Below are 18,721 nucleotides of genomic sequence, written 5' to 3'. Positions count from 1 at the left end.
TAGCCATGTCTTAATTTTTTTTTAAATGGGTGCTACACTCAACTTGCTCTCCTCACCTTTTCAAAAAAAGTTGCTTTACACCAAGTCAGATTATACCGTTGACTTATACCAAGTCAATTTATATGAAGTCAGAGTATTGGTCTGTCTGGTCCATACTCCAAACACATGCAAAATAGCAGTGAGTAAACCATGGCCCTCCAGAAGTTTTTCACCGCAACCTCCATAATCCATCTCCACTGGCTGTGGGAGTTGTAAGCCATGAAAACCTGGAGCAACAGGATTACTCAACACCCCCCGCCCCAGCTCTCAAGTGAGGCCTTTCCAAACCCTGCAGCACTAAAGCCTTTTAAAGTGTGGCAATCCAGGTGGAACTTGGAGGTTCAGGCATATAAAGAGTAGCTTCTCCTCTGACCGATGGTCCACCCTCCATCACTGAGAGATGCACCGTATGAGTCCCTGTGATGGCTCTGGCTACCAGCAAGGAGCATTCCCATGCGAATAAAGGGAAGGAGTGAACTCCTAGAGCCCTAGCAGCCACAAAGCAAGCACTGGCTGAGGACTAGGCAAGGGAAGGAGCAGCTAAAGTAGCCAGGTGGGACTCCATTGCTACCTTACCATCTCCTTCTCTACCCTTGACACTGCCCTGCATTGGGTAGCACAGCTCTTCTCTCTCCCCACCCATGATATCCTCCAAGCAAACCCCAGCACTAGGACTACTAGTTTATGTATTTGTACAACAGCATCCTGGGCTGGAGACAGGACAGAGTCACGAGGCAGACACCAGCAGGTCATTTCTGCAGAACTCCTTTAATCGCTGTTAACGGCAAGTCTGTAAAAGGTTCGAGAAAGTCATCATTACAAAACTAACAGCTGTTAAGAGTCACTTGGTCACCCCAGTTTCAAAAATAGTCCAGGGAGATGCAGTATAATTTAAAAATGAAAGAATATTGCACAACCAAGAGAAGAAAGGGAGGGGGGATTATCTATGGAGGATTATGATGAAATAAGAGCCCCCAGGATCCTTCTCAGTCTCAGGAGTCTGTGATCCCCTTCCTGGGGAGCCACCACCTGGAAAAGGAGCGTGGCTCTAGGCTACCAGGTCCAGCCCCATCCTGGTCATCACTAGATACACAAGGCCTTAGCTATAGTTATTTAGGGCTGATGCTGCTTCTCCCAAGTCTGGTTCTGAGGCCTCATGCACATCAGTCTATGCTTATAACTTCAAACACTAGGATCTCCTGCTGGATCCTCTTAGACTTAGCCTTTAAACAGGGGAAGGGAAACACCTGGAACACAGCTTGCTTTGTGACCTCCCAAGAAGGTTCTGTGGGCCCTTGTGTAGGTCGTCACAACACAGCCAAAGATCAGCTTCCTCAGGAATGTAGTGGAGCTGGTACTTGCAACAGGCAGGTACCTCCTTGATGTTTCAAGCCCAGTTGTGAACAGTGAGAGACCATTGTGCACTTAAAACACTTTTCTATCCTCTCCACCTTGACTCTGGCTGCTGTTCTAGGTCACAGGAATGTAAGAAGCTGCCTTCTACAAGGGCTGGCTAGTTGTCCATTTAGTTCAGTATTTTGGGAACTCTTGCAGCAGTCAGAGAGAGGAGGGGTCAGGCCTGTTTTCTGCTGCCCCACAGGGCAGAATTAGGTCTAATGGTTTGAAGTTACAGGAGAGTAGAACATCAGAAGAAACACCTTGATAGTAAGAGAGGTTCGGCAATGGAACCAGTCGCCTAGAGCAGTGGCAGGGTTTCCTTTTCTGGACATCTTCAAAAAGAGGTTGGACAGCTCCCTGCTGGGGATGCTCTAGTTGGAGATCTTACACTGACCGGGGGATTGGACTCCATGGCCCATGAGGCCCTTTCCAACTTCATGATCGAGGAATCCACAGTCCAAGCTACAGAAAGCCCTTTCCTATTACCTGTTACATGATCTGTCTTTAAACTGGCAGATAGAAATGGAGGTGTCAGGGACTGAGCCCAGAGGCCTCCTGATCTCCAGGTTACAAGTTAAACAAATTATAACCCACAGGCTGGCCCAGCCAAAAAAGCCTACACCACATATTATAGCTCAAACTACTTAAAAGACCTAGAAATTCCCTTTCCCTTGAATTATTCTGTTTTTAGAGCCGATTCCCATGTTAGGTGAATTAATTTTTATAGTCCATTTGATACAGAAGCCTATAATGAACTCTCCACATGCTCAAGAGCCTCCATGTGACTGTAGTGTCTGTTGATGCTGACAATGGCCCATAGACAGCTTTGTGCCAGCCACTGTCTAGTCACTAGTGCTTCTACTCATGCCTTTGGACAACGCTTGGCTGCTTCTTGCACAGAAGAATTAAATTAGCAGCAATGATCTCCTTATTCTCTGGAAGCCAGGCACTGTTGAACAGGTGAAGGAGTGAGCAGAAACACTAAGAAGAGGGGAAGGGAGCTGACTGTGGGTGACAAGTAGCAGCTCTCGGAAGAACCAGCACCTGCTACTGTTACTCAGATACTTCCAATCTCACAGAGGCTCAACAACAGTCTCTGGTAGGAGCCTGCCCCAAGTCAGGAAAGACAAGCACCTTGCCTGATCAGGAAGGAGAAGCATGTCTTCTGTTAGTACAACAGGTAGCAGAGAGATGCTGCACTTTTGTGGATTTAAATCAGCTCCTATTCATTTCAACAGGGCACACAATTCATCCCAGGATTAATTAGCCTGCAGTTTGGATCCATTTTGGAAAAGCATCATTACAGCTAATCAGATCATAGGCCAGAGCTGCTATAGCAATAACATACTCTTCCACTCAGCTGACTGTGGCATGGCCACATCTTGAGAGGGAGGCAAAAGAAAAAAAGGGAAATACACTCACCCAAAAAAGGGATGACACCCATTAAAAAAAAAACTTAAACATTAGGCTATGTCCAAGACAGACTCTCAGACAGTTTCAATGAGATGTTTGAGAGATGCTATAAGCACAAGGGAACAGATATGGGGCACAAGGCTTTGGCAAATGCTGATCCTTCAAGGCAAACAGATGCTAGTGGTCTTCTGTGGAGAGGAACTAGGGCCACACAATGGCTGCCCCAAGGAAGTTGCCACTCACAAGCAGCCCTTTTGAAAGAGGCCTCCTCCAAAGACTGCTGGCACAACCCAAGAGGAACGTCTCCTGCACAAACCCCCATTTGTTGGAACAGAGCTTGTGCGGGAAACACTCCCACCGTGGGGCAGCAGGCTTAAGAAAGGATTCAGCAGAACTTTAATTACTTTTAAAAGGTGTTTCAATTCCTTGGAGAGCAGAAAAAGGGGGCAGCTTAGATAGGGTGGGTGGGTGGACTGTTCAAACCCTGGGAGACTTTGGGTTCCAGTCACACAGTGTGAAGGTCTTGGGGAGTGGAGGAGACCAGGAAAGGCTGCCAGACACCATACTAGAGGCTCTCTCCTTAGGATCGGCATTCCCCATAATAGATAGAGAGGGCCTGGCTCTGGGAATCACTAGAAGCTCGCTGAGTTTCATGAAATAGTCACACAAAGGTGGCACAGCTAGCAAGCTGCCCATTTAGACAGCGGTAGGCAGGATAAGCCTAACAATTCTGTAAAGTCCAGTCAAATCCAGGGACAGTTGCTTCCACACTTCAATCCAAACCACCACCAACTGAAATCCATCTCAGGGTTTAAAAAGAGAGATAATGAGAAAGAGGGAAGGGGAACAAAGAGGAGCAAGAGAAATCCACACAGGAGCAGCAGCTCTGAAAGAATTATTAGTCCGAGGGGTGGTAGGAATGGGCATTGGTTCTAAGGGAAAGATGCAGCTAAGGCCAAGTCCCTTTCCCGCCTACCGTCGTGCCTCAGCCCCCCATGTGAGATGCCGGCTACCATCAGGATCCGAGTGTTGTGGTCCAAGTTTTCCCAGAAGGATGTGAGCAGAGATGAGATGCAGCCAGCCCGGAACACACATGTACACAGAGAAAAAGGAACCGGTTGCTCTGTGATTTAATTCACATTGGATGGTGTGGAGGGGGTGCGGGGGGCGCCGGGGAAAGAGGCTGGGACGCATTGTGTGGGAAGCGACGGCCTGGCTGTTATTCCCAGTCTTCCCACTCTTCATCATCCAGCTGTGAGGGATGAGTGGAGAAAGAGAGAGACAAAAAATATGTTACCTTTAGTTACACTATTGAAAAGAGGCACTTTCAGGAGTTGCACTCCAAACTGATTCACTTCACAATTCTAAATTACAAACAAACATAATTTTTGTGGGCTTTTCAGGCTATGTGGCCATGTTCTAGAAGAGTTTCTTCCTGGCGTTTTGCCAGCATCTGTGGCTGGCATCTACAGAGATGCTTGCCTGGAAAGGAGTTAGGTATATAGATTGTGTGACCTGAAAAAGCAGAGTGATTTGCATGTGTATTGTTGGTTGCTAATGGCAGTCCTCAGGGTGTGAGGGTCTGCAAAAAAGGATTAGTGTCTGCTTGATTAGTGTTCATTGTCTGCTGGGAAACTCCTGACCCTGGGAGATTTCTCATTTGCATTTGTTGAGTCTTCATCTTCCTATTTTTCCAGGACTGGTAGCCAAACCTTGTTTACTTTAAGGGTTTCCTCTTTCCTGTTGAAATTGTCCAAACAAACAGCTTCATTTGCTGCATATACAGCTTCATACTGACCTAACAGTGTCTAAGCAGTTTACAACTGTAAGCTAATTGCCCCCAACAAGTTAGGTACTCATTTTAGCGATGTCAGAAGGATGCAAGCCTGAGTCGAGCTGGAGCCCTTTTGCTGGTATTGAACTCGCAACCTTATGGTCTGGAGTGAGTGGCTGCAATACAGGCATTTAACCACTGCGCCACCAGGGCTTACTATTAAAACCAGGATCCAATTCTGGGATTTTTGGGTCCCAGGTTTAGACACATGGTTCAAACTACAGGGGGATGCAAGTTCTGGATGTAAGGAATTGACTGGATTTTAGTTGGTTGAAAACTGCTTATTAACCATTTAACAATTCAGTTTTAATACACTTGCATACCACCAAACGTTCAACACCTACTCATTAGTGAAAATACATACTGCCCAAAAGCAACATCCAGTGTTAAAATATGGTATTTTTCTTGCCCACTATATTCAAAGTAACAAAGGGGTTGTGGGCGGGAGGTCTAAAATTAGTTTCCAAAACAAAATATTGTGTTGTAAATGTTCAAATTCACCACTAAAAAAACCAACATCCCTGTTTTCCTTAGTAAATCAACTGAAGCTTCTATTTATTAATTTAGTTGTTAAAAATTTATTCCAAACTTCCAAAGCAAGCTTGCAGTGAATTGAGAATGCAAACCTGGAACAAAGAAGTGAAACAAATCATTTCACACTTCCAAATACATTTTGGGGAAGCACCCAAGAAAGGACCTTCTCTTTTCAACAGATTCTTCCTAAGGTTTAGGTGGAATCTCTTTTCCTTTAATTTGAATACATTTGTTTGTGACTTAATCTCTGGAGTAGCAGTAAATAAGCTTGCTCCATCTTCCACACTGGTTTTGGTTTCTTTCAGAATGATTTATAAAACAAAACACAAGAAGCTAAGAGAAGGTCTGTCCTCCTCTAGCTACATTGCATCACTGCAAGGACTCACCTCCCCGGATACGTCCACCTTGGAAAGGGCCAGCTGTACCTCCTCTTCAGTCATGTCCAGATCAAAGTCCTTCTCCCAGTCCTCGCTGACATCTGTGCTTGAGCCTGAAAGAGGAAGAACAACAATGCAGGACCCCCTCTTGGCAAGATTTATTCAGAAGGGGTTTGCCCGTGCCTCCTTCCGAGACCGAGAGAACGTGATTCACTCAAGCTCACTCAGCTGGTTTCCATGGCTGAGCAGGGATTCAAAACCTGGTCTCCAGAGTTGTAGTCCAAGGCTCAAATCATTACACCACATTGGGTCTCCCCCCACTAGAGCAGGCTCGTTGTCTAGCTACCTTATGTCCCAATGTTGGGAGAAAAAAAATAAATCAGGACTCTTCCCATTCCCACCTACCCACCCAAACACAGAAGGCCAGACTGGCATAGGGGTGTGTGTGTATATAGTATGACCCATCTTACTGTATCCAAGCCACCCACCTTTCTTCCCGTTGTTGGAGGGAGTGGACTTCCCACTGTCTGAGTTGAGCTCAAAGAGGCGCAGATCCATTGGCCCATCCTCTCGAGGGCCTTCTGTCCGGCTTGCCTGTTTGCCTTCCCCTGCCTCCTTGGGCTGATGCTCTGGTGAAGGCTTCCCCTCATGAGGCACCGAGGGAGGTTGTGTGGGCTCAGCTGGCTTGGGCAGCGGGGCTTGCTGTTCTGTAGTGGCTTCCTGCAGCCTCGAGGAGAGGTCCCCTGCCCCAGAGAGCTGGACTCCAGTCTGTAAAGGTACGATGGGCACTGCAGCAGCTGGGTTTGTAATCTGAGTCATGAAGGATATGCTCTCGCTGCTTTCTGATGGTGTAGCCTCAGCTGGGGTGGGGCTGAGCATGGCCCAGCTTTCCGCAGATGCCTCCAGGGTTGGCATCACCACTGCTGTGGCAGTGGTGGCAGGAGGCAGCTTCACTTCTGGGGTAGACTGCAAGGGGATGTGGGTATGGGAAGACGATGAGCCGACAAACTCCTCTGATGCATGAGAGGGAAGAGACAAAAGGTGTTGCACTAATTACATTAATAAACAGGCACCATTCTTCCCCCACCCAATACAAGAAGATCAGATACAAACATTTTTTTCTGCAAAGCATTAGAAAGCTACCGACTCTCTACAGGGATTTCCCTGTTCTTCAGCAAGTTGCTTTTTACACTTATGTCAATAGAGTGCTCTTTTATGTGTTATGTCTGAGCACAAAAGGACTGTGAAAATGAAATCAAGACCAGGAATTGCAATCATGTGAGATGTTGCACACAATCCCACTGAAAAGTCTTCCCACTACATTAGTTTTTAGAAATAATGAAGAAGTGAATATAAAAACACCTTGCTCTAAATATTTTATTGACCATCTAGAACACACATATCCCATAATGCATTTTTCAGTTTTTCCGGGGGGGGGGGGGGATGGCCTTGAGAAAAAACAAGAAAATACCCTTTTGTTCAGAATTTTTCTTATCATCTGAGGCCTTGCTCTGGGTACCTCTCCCTTAAGGTGAGGCAGATAGCTCACTAGAGGCAAGGGTCTTTTCTGCCCTGAAACCCCCAATGGATAGATTCATAAGGGTCCATGGAACCCAGAGATGTGCTGCCTTCAGGAAGTGGTTGTAACTTACTTACCTTCTTCTTCCTCCCAGCCAGGCTCCTCTGAGTGAACACTCTGTTCTGCTCGCTGCTTCAGGGCCTCTCTCCTGACCTCCTCCTGGGGTAGAAAGGAATTTGCATGGGTGTCAGAAGCTGCTCTGTTGATTTCTCTTCTGACTGGGGAAGGAGCACGTGGCTTCCTTGTGGGGCTTCTAAAGAAGCAGGACAGCTGCTGTATTACTCTCACTCTTGAAGAGCCTCTGTCAACTCACCTGCTCCAGCTGATGGACCTTATAAAAGTAGCGCTGCCAGAACTCTGAGTGGGACACAGCCACTGGAACCTGGGATCATGAGAAGGAAATGTAAGAACGGGGGGTCATGAGAAGAGCACAGATTCTTAACACAGATTCAGGTAAGGAAAGGACATAAGATTCCTGCAACCCTGATAGATTCATCTAATCAAATGCATGAGGTGTCTGTGCATCATAACACCACCTATTTTGATGTGGGGCATTTATCCTACTGACCATGTAACATGGCCCTGTAAGCATGCATGAGTGTATGTGTGTAGATACACACACGTAGAACAGAGCTACTCAGCCACACAACTGCTTCTAGTGTCTTAGTGGCAGCAGGAAAAATCATTTTGAAATTAAAAATCTACACCTTCAGGAGGCTTCTGTGCATGTGATGAGCTATTTTAGGCCAAAACATTTAGGCCTTAGGGACGATGAAGAGGGTGGGGGAGAATGACCTCAGCAGGATCAACTGCTCCAAAAATTCTTAAGAACAGAAAGCCTCCAGATCAGAGAACTGCTCCACAGAATCTATTACTTCCTTGAAAAAATCTGGAGCAGTCTGTCTCCTGTTGGCAAAAACATTCCATAGGTTTGCAGTGGACTTCTGGTTATCCCACATTCTAAACAGAACACTAAATTAGCAGTCATGTCTCTTCCTTCCAAACAGAGAATGTCATCCTCCTATGGAGAATGTTCTGAAGTGACTACTCTAGAATAACTAGCTTGAGAAAAAAAGCCCACAGAGATCAAGAGACTAGCCCTCCTTACCATCTTGGAGTAGAGGGAACGAATGGAAGGGCTGTTCACCAACAAGTCCGAGATCTCCCCCTTCTTCTCCTCTAGGCTGAACTGTGAAAGCCAGGTCTCAAAGAGCTGAGAGGGTCCTTCAAAGGAAGGGATGGAGAAGACAGAAATAAGGCCACCAAACCACAAGGGATAAGAAACAAATGGCCAGCATGAGCTTGGAAAATAGGCAAGAACACAACAAAAATAGCCCTGGTAGTCCACAGCAGACTTGCAGTCAGCCATAGTGGTGGTAAAAATTATGAATCCTCTCGAAAGGTGATACGATAGCCAACTTCAAATATCTGAACATCTGAGCATGCTTGGTCACTGCCATCTCAGAAAATAGGATCCAAAACAATGGAGGCAAAGGAAAAGAAAGGAGATTTCAACTCAGCATCAGGAAGAAAAGCCTGACATTCCTCAGGAGCAGAACAGAGTACCTCAGAAGACAGTAGACTCTCCTTCATTAGATAGGCACTGCTTTGGGTGGGGATTACTTCATTGTCAGGGATTGGACTACATAACCTCCAACAGTAACATTTTACAATTCTATGTACATTTATTTGCTTTTCTGCAAAGTCTGTTCTGTTCTCTGTGATTAAACAGCATGGATTCCTGCCAGAGTCCTGGTTGCAAGATAAAGCTGCACTGACAATGTAAATAAAGCAACATGCATTTTTTAGAGACTTAACTGTAGAGTGATGGCCTTTGATGACAGCAATGTAAGAGGCTCAGGCCAATGATTCAAGAAGTTTGTTATCTGGGTGAGGCCTGATAAACACAGTCCTAAAACCATTTGATCATCCTGACTACAGCAGATCTGCTAAATCAAAGGGAACTTGGTAAACTCCACCAATGCAGTGGGTCTACTCTATTTAAGATTAACAACTGGTTTTAGGCCTCAGAGTCGTACTGACCAGTGCTCAAAATAAGGAACAATAGGGCCCCTTATTGAAATTGTTGTGCTTTGACCCTCCTCACGCTTTAGTCAAATCATGGACCTCTAAGAGATAATAATTGAGAAGACCTCCACTCTATCCCTCACTCCTATAATTCAATCCCTGTCTCTACTGGTTAAATGGTTGTTGAGAGATAGAAGCTCCATAAACTGGTCCCTCTTTTTTAAAAAAAGCCATGTAAGCTGATGGAAATCACCAAACTTTTCAATAGCGAATTCTTGTCAGTCATCTATACTGTCGAGACAATACTAAAAACAAATTGCTTATCTTAAATATATCATCAATCAGATTGGGTTACCCTGAGTTTAGCATCTGAACTCTTGCATCTAGTTTCTTCCTTCCAAAATTGTCATGGAAGTATTAACTATGGTCATGTTATCATCTTGGCATATTTTTGGAGGACATCTTTTTATAATAAAGAACTTAAAACTCTTTATCCTTTCTTCATTAAAAATAACTCAAGTCCAATGAAATCCCATCACTAAAGCAACTGGGGATAATGGAGGGAGAAGCCGGGGAAATGGGCTGTTTTGACGAGATCTGGCCAGGCTGACTCTTGAAATTCTGCCCTGTTCATACACTGCCTCCTCCAAACTTAGAGTCAAATATCCCAAGAACAGGTTTAACAGGCAGGTTTCCAATAGCAAGCTTCCCACACCGTGTTCACAGTTCCTGCCCTGCTTTAGGCTACAGTACAAAAAGGAGAATTCAGGGTAGTTGGACTGGGTTTGTCCTGTTTTTTCACTGAGGCTTCTCCTGCGTCCACCCACACCTCTGCAGTCCTGGCGCCATCTTAGCCTTTTAGCACCAGGACTGTAGACTTCTGGCGTTGAAAGATTAGCACCTGTGGCTCAGCCATGTAAGACTTGAAAGCAGGGAGCAAGACTAGGCCTTGAAAGAACCAAGATAGGAAGCCAGGAGAAGCTTTGCCATAAACTCCCCAGCTGGGCAGAGTGCTGTGATGGCAGGAGATATAGGCCAGAAGGTTGGGGAGGAAGAAGAGAGGGGGAAAGGCTGGAAGAAAAGGAAAGAAAGAGGAGGAGGAGGAAGAGCAGAGGCAGCACAACTGAAACTCAGCTTTCACTTGAGACAGTCTCTTCATATTCCTATGGGCCTTTTGCAATTCACAGCTTGCTGAAGGCCACCCAGGATATTTCATTGCTGAGCATGATTTCTAAACCTGGACCTGCCCTGGCCAAACCATGCTTTCTCCACACTACATATGAATCCACAATCCATAATTCCACCTGCTTTTGGCCATGCTCCTACAGCCCAGAAGGATACAAACCAACTTTCTATAGTTCCAGGGTGAGCAACTCTGGGAGGCATGGGGCCCATGTAAATCTCCCAAGAGACTTTTTGGAGGGCCACATAGCTCTGCCCTGGTTTTCTTTAAAATAGTTTCAAAAAGCCTCTGAACACCCTCTAGAGCAGTGGTTCCCAACCTGTGGGTCGGGACCCCTTTGGGGGTCGAATGACCCTTTCATGGGGGTCGCCTAAGACCATTGGAAAACACCTATTTAATTAGTTATGAAGTAGCAACAAAAATAATTTCATGGGTTTGGGTCACCACAACAAGAGGAACTGTATTAAAGGAAGGTTGGGAACCCCTGCTCTAGAGGAGGTGGAGGGCTTTTTACCATTTTTTTTATAATCCCCAGGTCATATTAATATGCAGATGGTTCAGTCCCTTTCCCAAAAGCCTTAGTCCCTCACATGTCTCCTGCTTACTCTGCTTACCATCAGGTTCATTGCAATAGGTGGCTGGGTCTGACTGAAGGCTGTATAGCCGAGCCTGGAAGACAAGGAGAAGCGTATGAGCACGAGAAGCTGACAGCAGGTAGAGGCAACAGTTTCGGAGAGGGGACAGGACAAGAGGGTGGAGGTGGCACCTTGGCACTGTCATACAATTCTGTCGTCCCTGAAGGGGTGGCCATCAGCGTTATGACATCACAGTCGATGGTCTTATCTGGTGAAGGTGCAAATGTATCCGAGATGACACCCAGGAAGTTGGAGAGCCCTTTCCTCATCTTTTCTGTGGCACCTGAGGAGTTCTCCGTCTTCTCAAAAACATAAAGAAGGCAGAGTCAGAAAAGGCAGAGAAGGAACCAGACACACACACACCCCAAGTCTAGTGTGCTGTACCAAAACAGCAGAAAATTAAAATATTGGGCAATGGGGGAAAGAAAAACCATCCAGGTTTTTAATGCCTGCTATGCTTTCCTTCCCACCCCGACCCTCTCCACTTTAGCTTCTGAGGCACACTCACAGCCAGCTTCTCCTTGACCACGCTGGCGGTGGCAGCAATGGTGCAGGCTGTGTCATGTTGGACCACCTGTGTAAACTCTGTCAGGTCTCGCTTCATGAACTCCAAGGCCTCTGTGGACTGCAGCAAAGTGGGAGGAGAAAATGCTCATTGTTATGGTTGAGAACACTGGGATTCCTGTGTCAGCCAAATGCACTTGTGAACCCAGGACAGGGTGGAGCTCAGACAACACTGGCGCCAAAGGCTTATATTGATCCATATTGGGTGTGGCCATCAAGAAGGCCCAATAGAAGGCTTACATCAATCAGCCTGCTGGCTCTCAATCAGCTGAAGACTTCTTCATGTGGCACTGAGGGCACATTCAAAAGTGATAAACGTTTCCTATGTCAACTCTTAGAGGAGAACAGAGTCACAAACTCTATCCAAGAGCAAGAAACTGGCAATAGCACACACAAACACACACACACACACACACTGCTGCATTTCTTTGTTGCACCTATAAGTGTTTTGCTATGGAAGACTAATCCCACACACATTAACTCTGCGACCATCAGTTATAGGCAGCTAGTTTCAGTTGACTAGCTGGACTTCATGTGTAACAAGATGTACACTAACCCAAAATATCTTCCAGTTAAAGAATAAGCTTCACTGGACACAATGGGGATTTATTTTAAATCAACATGCAAGATTGCACTATTATTGCACCAATGCAATTCTCAATCATCACCTTGTTTGTTTGCATAACAAGTCTGTGGATGTATGACTCACTCAAGTCACCTATCTATACAAATCACTTCCCTTGCTATTAAATTTTATTGTTGCTGTGTGCCTTCAAGTCATTTCAGACCTATGCCAACCCTATCATGGTGTTTTCTTAGGAAGATTTTCTTCAGAGGAAGTTTGCCATTGCCTTCCCCTGGGCTTAGGGCATGTGACTTGCCCAAAGTCACCCAGTGGGTTTCATGGCAGAGTGGGGAATCGAACCCTGGTCTCCAGAGTAATAGTCTTAACACTCAAACCACTATGCCACATTAGCTCCTTGCTATTAAATTACCTCTATTCTAATAGCAGGGGAAGTGAGGTATGAAGACAGATGACTTAAGTGAGCTCTCAACTGAACAAGAATTTGAAATGTCATCTAGGTTTAAGGGGAGGGGGATGCCAGGACAAGTTGTTATCTCTTGCCACCAAGCCAACCATTAAAGTATGGATTTTTGTCCCAGCCCACTGCCAAAACACATACACAGAGAAACAGCCTGCTAGCAAAAGCAGTTACTAACCAGGAATAAAAGAATTCAAAAACAATGCTTTCAGCTCATTTCAGAAGAGGGCTCAGAAAATGAAGGCAACCGTGTTCCAAAGTAAGATGCATCCGAGAGAAGATTCTCATTTGGAAGCAACTTGCTCATAGAGCCGGGAGGTCCACACAGTTTGCTACGGCTGAGCTGTGACTTTTTGGAAACTACTCCCTGGTTCACCGTTTTGATAAAAAGGCAAGTTTACCCACCTTCTCTTTGACAGTTTGAAGGCTTTGCTGTAGCCAGCTCCTCCACCAGCCTCCATCTTCCCTGTTACAGGACAAACATATGAAGCTGAAAGTGGGAATTTTACATCATAAACACGAGCCAAGGAGTATGTTATGAACATCTATGTACTGCAACAAGTCCTCTAAAACAGTGGATTCTGCTTCTGGGGAACGTTTGCAGAATCCTTCCCATAGGCCCCATACAGACAGGCCAAAATAAAGCTGCTTCAGGTCACTTTGGAGGCATGCTGTTTCAATGATGCATGCATACTCAGAGTCCAGAAGCCACGTCAAAGCCACAATCCAGTCTTAAGGACTACAGCACAGCTTCTGGACTCTTAGTATGCATGCACCGTTGAAACAGCATACCTCCAAAGTGACCCGAAGCAGCTTTATTTTGGCCTGTCTGTATGGGGCCATAGTCTGATTCAAGAACTCTCCTTTCATCAGCAAATGCAGAAGGACCTTAGAATCAAGACTACACTTGCGTCCTTGATTCATATATTTCTGTTGGAAGCAGAACAGTTTAAATCTCCAGGCATCAGAAACACACTTTTCAGAACATTTTCAAGGACCTCTGCAAGGCAGAGATAACAGGGTACCTCCCTTCCCTCTTGAATTTCTACTGCTTATTCCCTCTTTCTCTCTTTGACATGCTACCATCTCCTCTTCAAATGATAATATAAAAGAAAAAGGGAAGTATTTCTATAAGTTAGGTAAAATCTTTATTCTCACACTTGGACTGAAAAAGGAATAAGTGTAGTTCAACTCAACAGAACTTGTCTCTACATGAATATGGCTAGAATTGTGACAAAAAGCTATAAAAGCAAAATACAAGGATATGTATGAATGGAGCTTGTTAATCATACCTATGTTATAGGTTCAATTGATTTCAGTGGGTCTAACTCTGGGTAGGACTAACATCTGATTTAGTTCTAAGGAAATGCATACATGTTATAATACGCATATAGCCCCATTCAGACAGGTCAAAATAAAGCTGCTTCGGGTCACTTTGGAGGTATGCTGTTTAAATGATGCACGCATCCTAAGAGTCCACAAACGATGCTAAAGCCATGGTCCAGTCCTAAAGACTGGAGCGCAGCTTTGGCGCAGCTTCTGGCCTCTTAGGAAGCATGCATCATTTAAACAGAATACCTCCAAAGTGACCCGAAGCAGCTTTATTTTGGCCTGTCTGTATTGGGCCATAGTGAAGGTGGTACAAAATGGGTTGGGATGGATGTCAAAACTTTAAAACGCAAACCCAAGCCTTCTGCAGTATTGACAGTATCCGACCAAAAAATGCAGGTTAAGAATAGAAGAACCAGTCTTGCTTCTAAAAGCATGCAGCCTCCAAGGCATATAGGATCATTACAGCATCTGTGACCCATATTTAACTCATATAATTTAGTCGGGGTGTCGGCCAAAAACAACTAGTTCACTGGCTCCGTCTTCCCCTTGCCAGGCAACATATGGCAGACATCTGATACATAGGTATTCTAGATCCTTCTTGTTCACCACATGTAAGAAACAGTCTAACTATTATTTAGCAATGATTGGCGTTACTTGTCAAGGGTTTTACAAATTACTTAAAGCAGTGATGGCAAACCTATGGCATGCGTGCCAGAGGTGGCACTCGGAGCCCTCTCTGTGGGCATATGTGCCGTTGCCCCAGCTCAAAGTCTGCTACTAGAAAGCCAGAGGGACACGGCACTTTGCAATAAATAAGTGGTTTTGGGGTTGCAGTTTGGGCACTCGGCCTCTAAAAGGTTCACCATCACTGACTTAAAGGATCACATCAGGGGGTTGCTGCATGGCAAATCGTTACGGTTCCATTTGCAACCCAACGTCTGTCCACCAAGAACGCACAGAAGCTTCCTCACCAACCTCTTGAAACATATGGAGAGCAAAAAAGTGGAACATACCCAGAGAGAAAGAGACTGAGATTGCCAAAGACATCTGCCGCCATCAATAATTTAGCCTAACATGAAGCCAGGATGGTTTATAACATGTTCTGCTACAGCTAGTGTTGCTGATTTAATTTAACAATAACAATTATTATTATTATTATTATTATTATTATTATTATTATTATTATTTCTGTTCTGCCCCTCTGTGTAACACAACCAGGGCGTCTTACAATGATTAAAACAACGATTTAATTCCAGTAGGGAGACCCAGGACCCCAACTGGAAAGGAAACATAGGCTCCATACAGACTGCCAAAATAAAGCTGCTTTGGGTCACTTTGGAGGTATGCTGTTTCAATGATGCATGCGTCCTAAGAGTCCGGAAGCTGCGCCAAAGCCACGATCCAGTCCTTAGTGGCTTTGGTGCGGCTTCCGGGCTCTTAAATGCATCATTTAAATAACCTATCTCCAAAGTGACCTGAAGCAGCTTTATTTTGGCTTGTCTGTATGGGGCCACAGTTTATTTTTGTTGCAGCGACTCCAGAGGGAAAAAACTTCCAAATTTCTGGAGCCCAGATCCCAAAGTGAACCAACCTTTTTATAGCACTTTGAACAAAGAAAGCTACAAATCACATTCATTGGTTGCATATAAACATATACATTCCCTTTACATCCATTGGATGCTCATGTGTATGTCTAATGTGCATCTCTCTATCCCTTGTGGGGAAACCATCAATCAAACTGTTATCTATATGTTTTCTTTTGCTGTCTCCAAACTGTCTCTGAATGGCTTCCTTTTATTTGGGTTAGAAAACGGAGGCAGGGAGCACTTCAGGGCTGTTGCTTTCCAGAGCAAAGGGTTTCTGACCTGAGAGACCTTAAGTCCACAACCCTTGCCTTCCAATACATGTCAGCAGTATAATTCTCTGCTCTTGAGCATAGTAAAAATGTCCTATGAGGAACGACTGAGGGAGCTTGGGATGTTTAGCCTGGAGAAGAGAAGGTTAAGGGGTGATAGGATAGCCCTGTTTAAATATTTGAAGGGATGCCATATTGAGGAGGGAGCGAGCTTGTTTTCTGCTGCTCCAGAGAACAGAGCAATGGATACAAACTACAGGAAAAGAGGTTTGACCAAAATGGTGAAGGGTCTGGAAACCATGAAGCCCTATGAAGAGAGGCTTAGGGAGCTGGGAAAGTTTAGCCTGGAGAAGAGACAGTTAAGGGGTGATATGAAAGCCCTGTTTAAATACTGGAAGGGAGGTCATATTCAGGAGGGAGTGAGCTTGTTTTCTGCTGCTCCAGAGAATAGAATACAGGTCAATGGATGGAAGCTACAGGGAAAGAAATCCCATTTAAACATTAGGAGGAACTTCCTGACAGTAATAATAAATGCTTGAAGGGATGTCATGTTGAGGAGGGAACAAGCTTGTTTTCTGCTGCTCCAGAGAACAGGGCAAGGAGTCTCAATGGATGCCAGCAACAGGAAAAGAGGCTCCAACTCAATATTAAGAAAGAGTAAGGGCTGTTTAAATGTAGACAGTGGAAGACATTTCTGCCTTGGAGTGTGATGGAAGCTCCTCCTTTGGAGGCTGTCTTGAAGCAGAGGCTGGATGGCCCTCTGTCAAAGGGGGTGCTTTGATTGAGAGTTCCTGCACGGCAGAAGAAGGGGTTTGGACCAGATGCCCCTTAGGGCTCTCTCTGTATTCCTGCGTGGCAGAAGGGGGACTGGACTGGGTCAGGACCCTTCTTGGGGTCCCTTCCAACACGATGATTCTATGGATCTCCATTTTAAGCCCCTCTCCCTGCCTCTGGTTCTAAATGAAGCCTGCAATGGCAGTTAACCACAACCCCTTCCCTTCCTTCCCAGCCCTTCTCCCTCTCCTCCCATCCTCCTCCTCCTCCTCCTCCCCTGGAGCCTTCCTTTGGGAACCCAGGCCTGCGCCAGAGCAGAGGCGCTCTTCCCATGCCCAGAGGCACGCTTGCTCCGGGCTCCTAGCCCCTTCCCCGGCCACAAGCCCCCTCCTTCCCTTCCCCTTCGCCTTCTGCCCTTCCTTCTCCTCAGGGAGCCACCCCTCGCTCTCTCCCAGCCAGGCTCACCCCTCCGCCATCTTGGCCGCCTGACGTCACCAATATTTACTGACCTTTGACACGCAGAGGAAGCCCCGCCCAACTCCCCCTCCTCCTCCGAGCTCCACTTCCGGCGGATTCCAGTCAAATGGCGGCGGGAGGGGGCGGGGCGTCACAGGGAGAGCGTTGCTATAGAGACACTTCCGGTCCACGGGCCGCGGCTTCCATCCAGAGGCTTTCGAAAGGAAACCGGAAGTCAGCGGTGCCAAGAGTGTCATTTATCTCTATAGCCAGGCTGATTGACTACGGCTACGGCAAGCGGCGAGGGCCGAAAAGCTGTGCTTTTTGCTGGTTTGCGTAAAGAGGAGAGAATAGATTTGTGTGCAATGCTAGGACCTTTTAAAGTATTTATTCATTTGCATGCTTTTTATTTTTTAATATTCAGATTTAATATTCAAATATTTATTTATTTATTCTTTGCCTGTTGTTTATTTATTAATTTTTATTTGTTTTATTTTATTATTATTATTTTATTATCCCGCCTTTCTCCCAAAGTGGGACCCAAGTCGTTTAACAAAACATATATAAAACACAATTAAAACCCAACAATTAAAACCCAACCATTAAAATAGTAAAAAATATTTTTAAAAAATTACAAACATTTTTTTAAAAACATAAATAAATAAATAAAATATACAAATAAATTATTATTATTAATAATATTATTATTATTATTATAAAAAGTGAAAAATAATCTGAAACCAACCTTCACTTTTTAATTATTATTTTAATATTATTATTATTATATTGTTGTTGTTAGTTGATATGCACAGGATAGGATAGACCCCAGTAAATTTGTGTGCAATGCTAGGACTTCTTAAGCATTTATTTATTTAGCCCAAGTGGCACTGCTTTATACTTGTTTTTTAATTTTATATATCCAAATATAGATATAAATATAATTCGCATTGAGGATGGAGCGAGCTTTTTCCCTGCTACTCCAGAGACTAGAACATGAAATGATGGCTGCAAAGTACAGAAAAAGAGATTCCATTTAAACATTAGGAAGAAGAACTTCTTGATAGTAATCATAAATAGTTGAAAGGGTGTCCTATTGAAAAGGGAGCAAGCTTGTTTTCTGCTGCTCCAGAGACTAGAACGTAGAACAATGGATACAAGCTATAGGAAAAGAGATTCCACCTCAACATTAGGAGGAACTTCCTGAGAGTAAGGTCTGTTCAACAGTGGAACAAACTCCTTCAGTGGAGGATGGTGGAGTCTCCTTCTTTGGAAGTCTTTAAGCAGAGGCTGGATGGCCATCTGTCAATGGGGATGCTTAGATTGAGAGTTCCTGCATGGCAGAATGGGGTTGGACTGGATGGCCCTTGCGGTCTCTTCCAACTCTACAATTCTACCCTCCAGGGCTGTGGCTCTGATGCCGTTGATAGTGCATCTTAAGTTCACCACCCCAGGCATTGTGACCACCAAAAAACCCCGAACAAACACCCCTGTTTATTTCCCAGTACAGTACAGTATTCCTTTGCAGAACCTCTTTGTCCCAAAGGCGCCTCTCTCTCTCTCTCTCTCTCTCTTGATGTGGAATCCAGCCAAGAAACACAGCAGACCCAGGTGGGATCCAAGAGGCAAAAGCCCCAGAGGAGCTTCTCAGCGCTCTCTCCCAGCTGCTCCACTTGGCTT

General features: G+C 45.1%; 1 protein-coding gene across 4 annotated transcripts; it reads right to left on the bottom strand.

Moving 5' to 3' along the window:
- Positions 1 to 788: 788 nt before the first annotated feature.
- BSDC1 (BSD domain containing 1) lies at positions 789 to 17,089 on the bottom strand. Of its 4 annotated transcripts, XR_016271824.1 has the most exons (12): positions 14,973 to 15,219; positions 13,033 to 13,093; positions 11,529 to 11,645; positions 11,152 to 11,319; positions 11,000 to 11,054; positions 8,283 to 8,398; positions 7,488 to 7,556; positions 7,252 to 7,333; positions 6,084 to 6,608; positions 5,605 to 5,708; positions 3,827 to 4,102; positions 789 to 829 (listed from the first exon to the last, which is right to left on the bottom strand). XR_016271824.1 is itself a non-coding variant. In XM_089478414.1 (11 exons), the coding sequence occupies exons 1-11, from the start codon at positions 17,062 to 17,064 to the stop codon at positions 4,070 to 4,072; spliced, it is 1,341 nt and encodes a 446-aa protein (XP_089334540.1). In that variant the 5' UTR covers positions 17,065 to 17,089; the 3' UTR covers positions 789 to 4,069. The 4 variants fall into 4 exon arrangements, 3 of the variants coding, with proteins under 3 accessions (XP_089334540.1, XP_089334539.1, XP_089334538.1); XM_089478414.1 differs by lacking the exon at positions 14,973 to 15,219 and adding an exon at positions 17,054 to 17,089 and having other exon boundaries at positions 789 to 4,102; XM_089478413.1 differs by lacking the exon at positions 14,973 to 15,219 and adding an exon at positions 17,054 to 17,079 and having other exon boundaries at positions 789 to 4,102; positions 13,033 to 13,117.
- Between the last annotated feature and the right edge of the window lie 1,632 nt (positions 17,090 to 18,721).

The sequence above is a fragment of the Sceloporus occidentalis genome, unplaced genomic scaffold (genome assembly GCF_023333645.1).
Source record: "Sceloporus occidentalis isolate IW3139 unplaced genomic scaffold, rSceOcc1.0.p SCAF_13, whole genome shotgun sequence".
Classification (NCBI taxonomy): domain Eukaryota; kingdom Metazoa; phylum Chordata; class Lepidosauria; order Squamata; family Phrynosomatidae; genus Sceloporus; species Sceloporus occidentalis.
The sequence above is the reverse complement of the archived record's forward strand: the minus strand, read 5'-3'. Positions and strand labels throughout refer to the sequence as shown.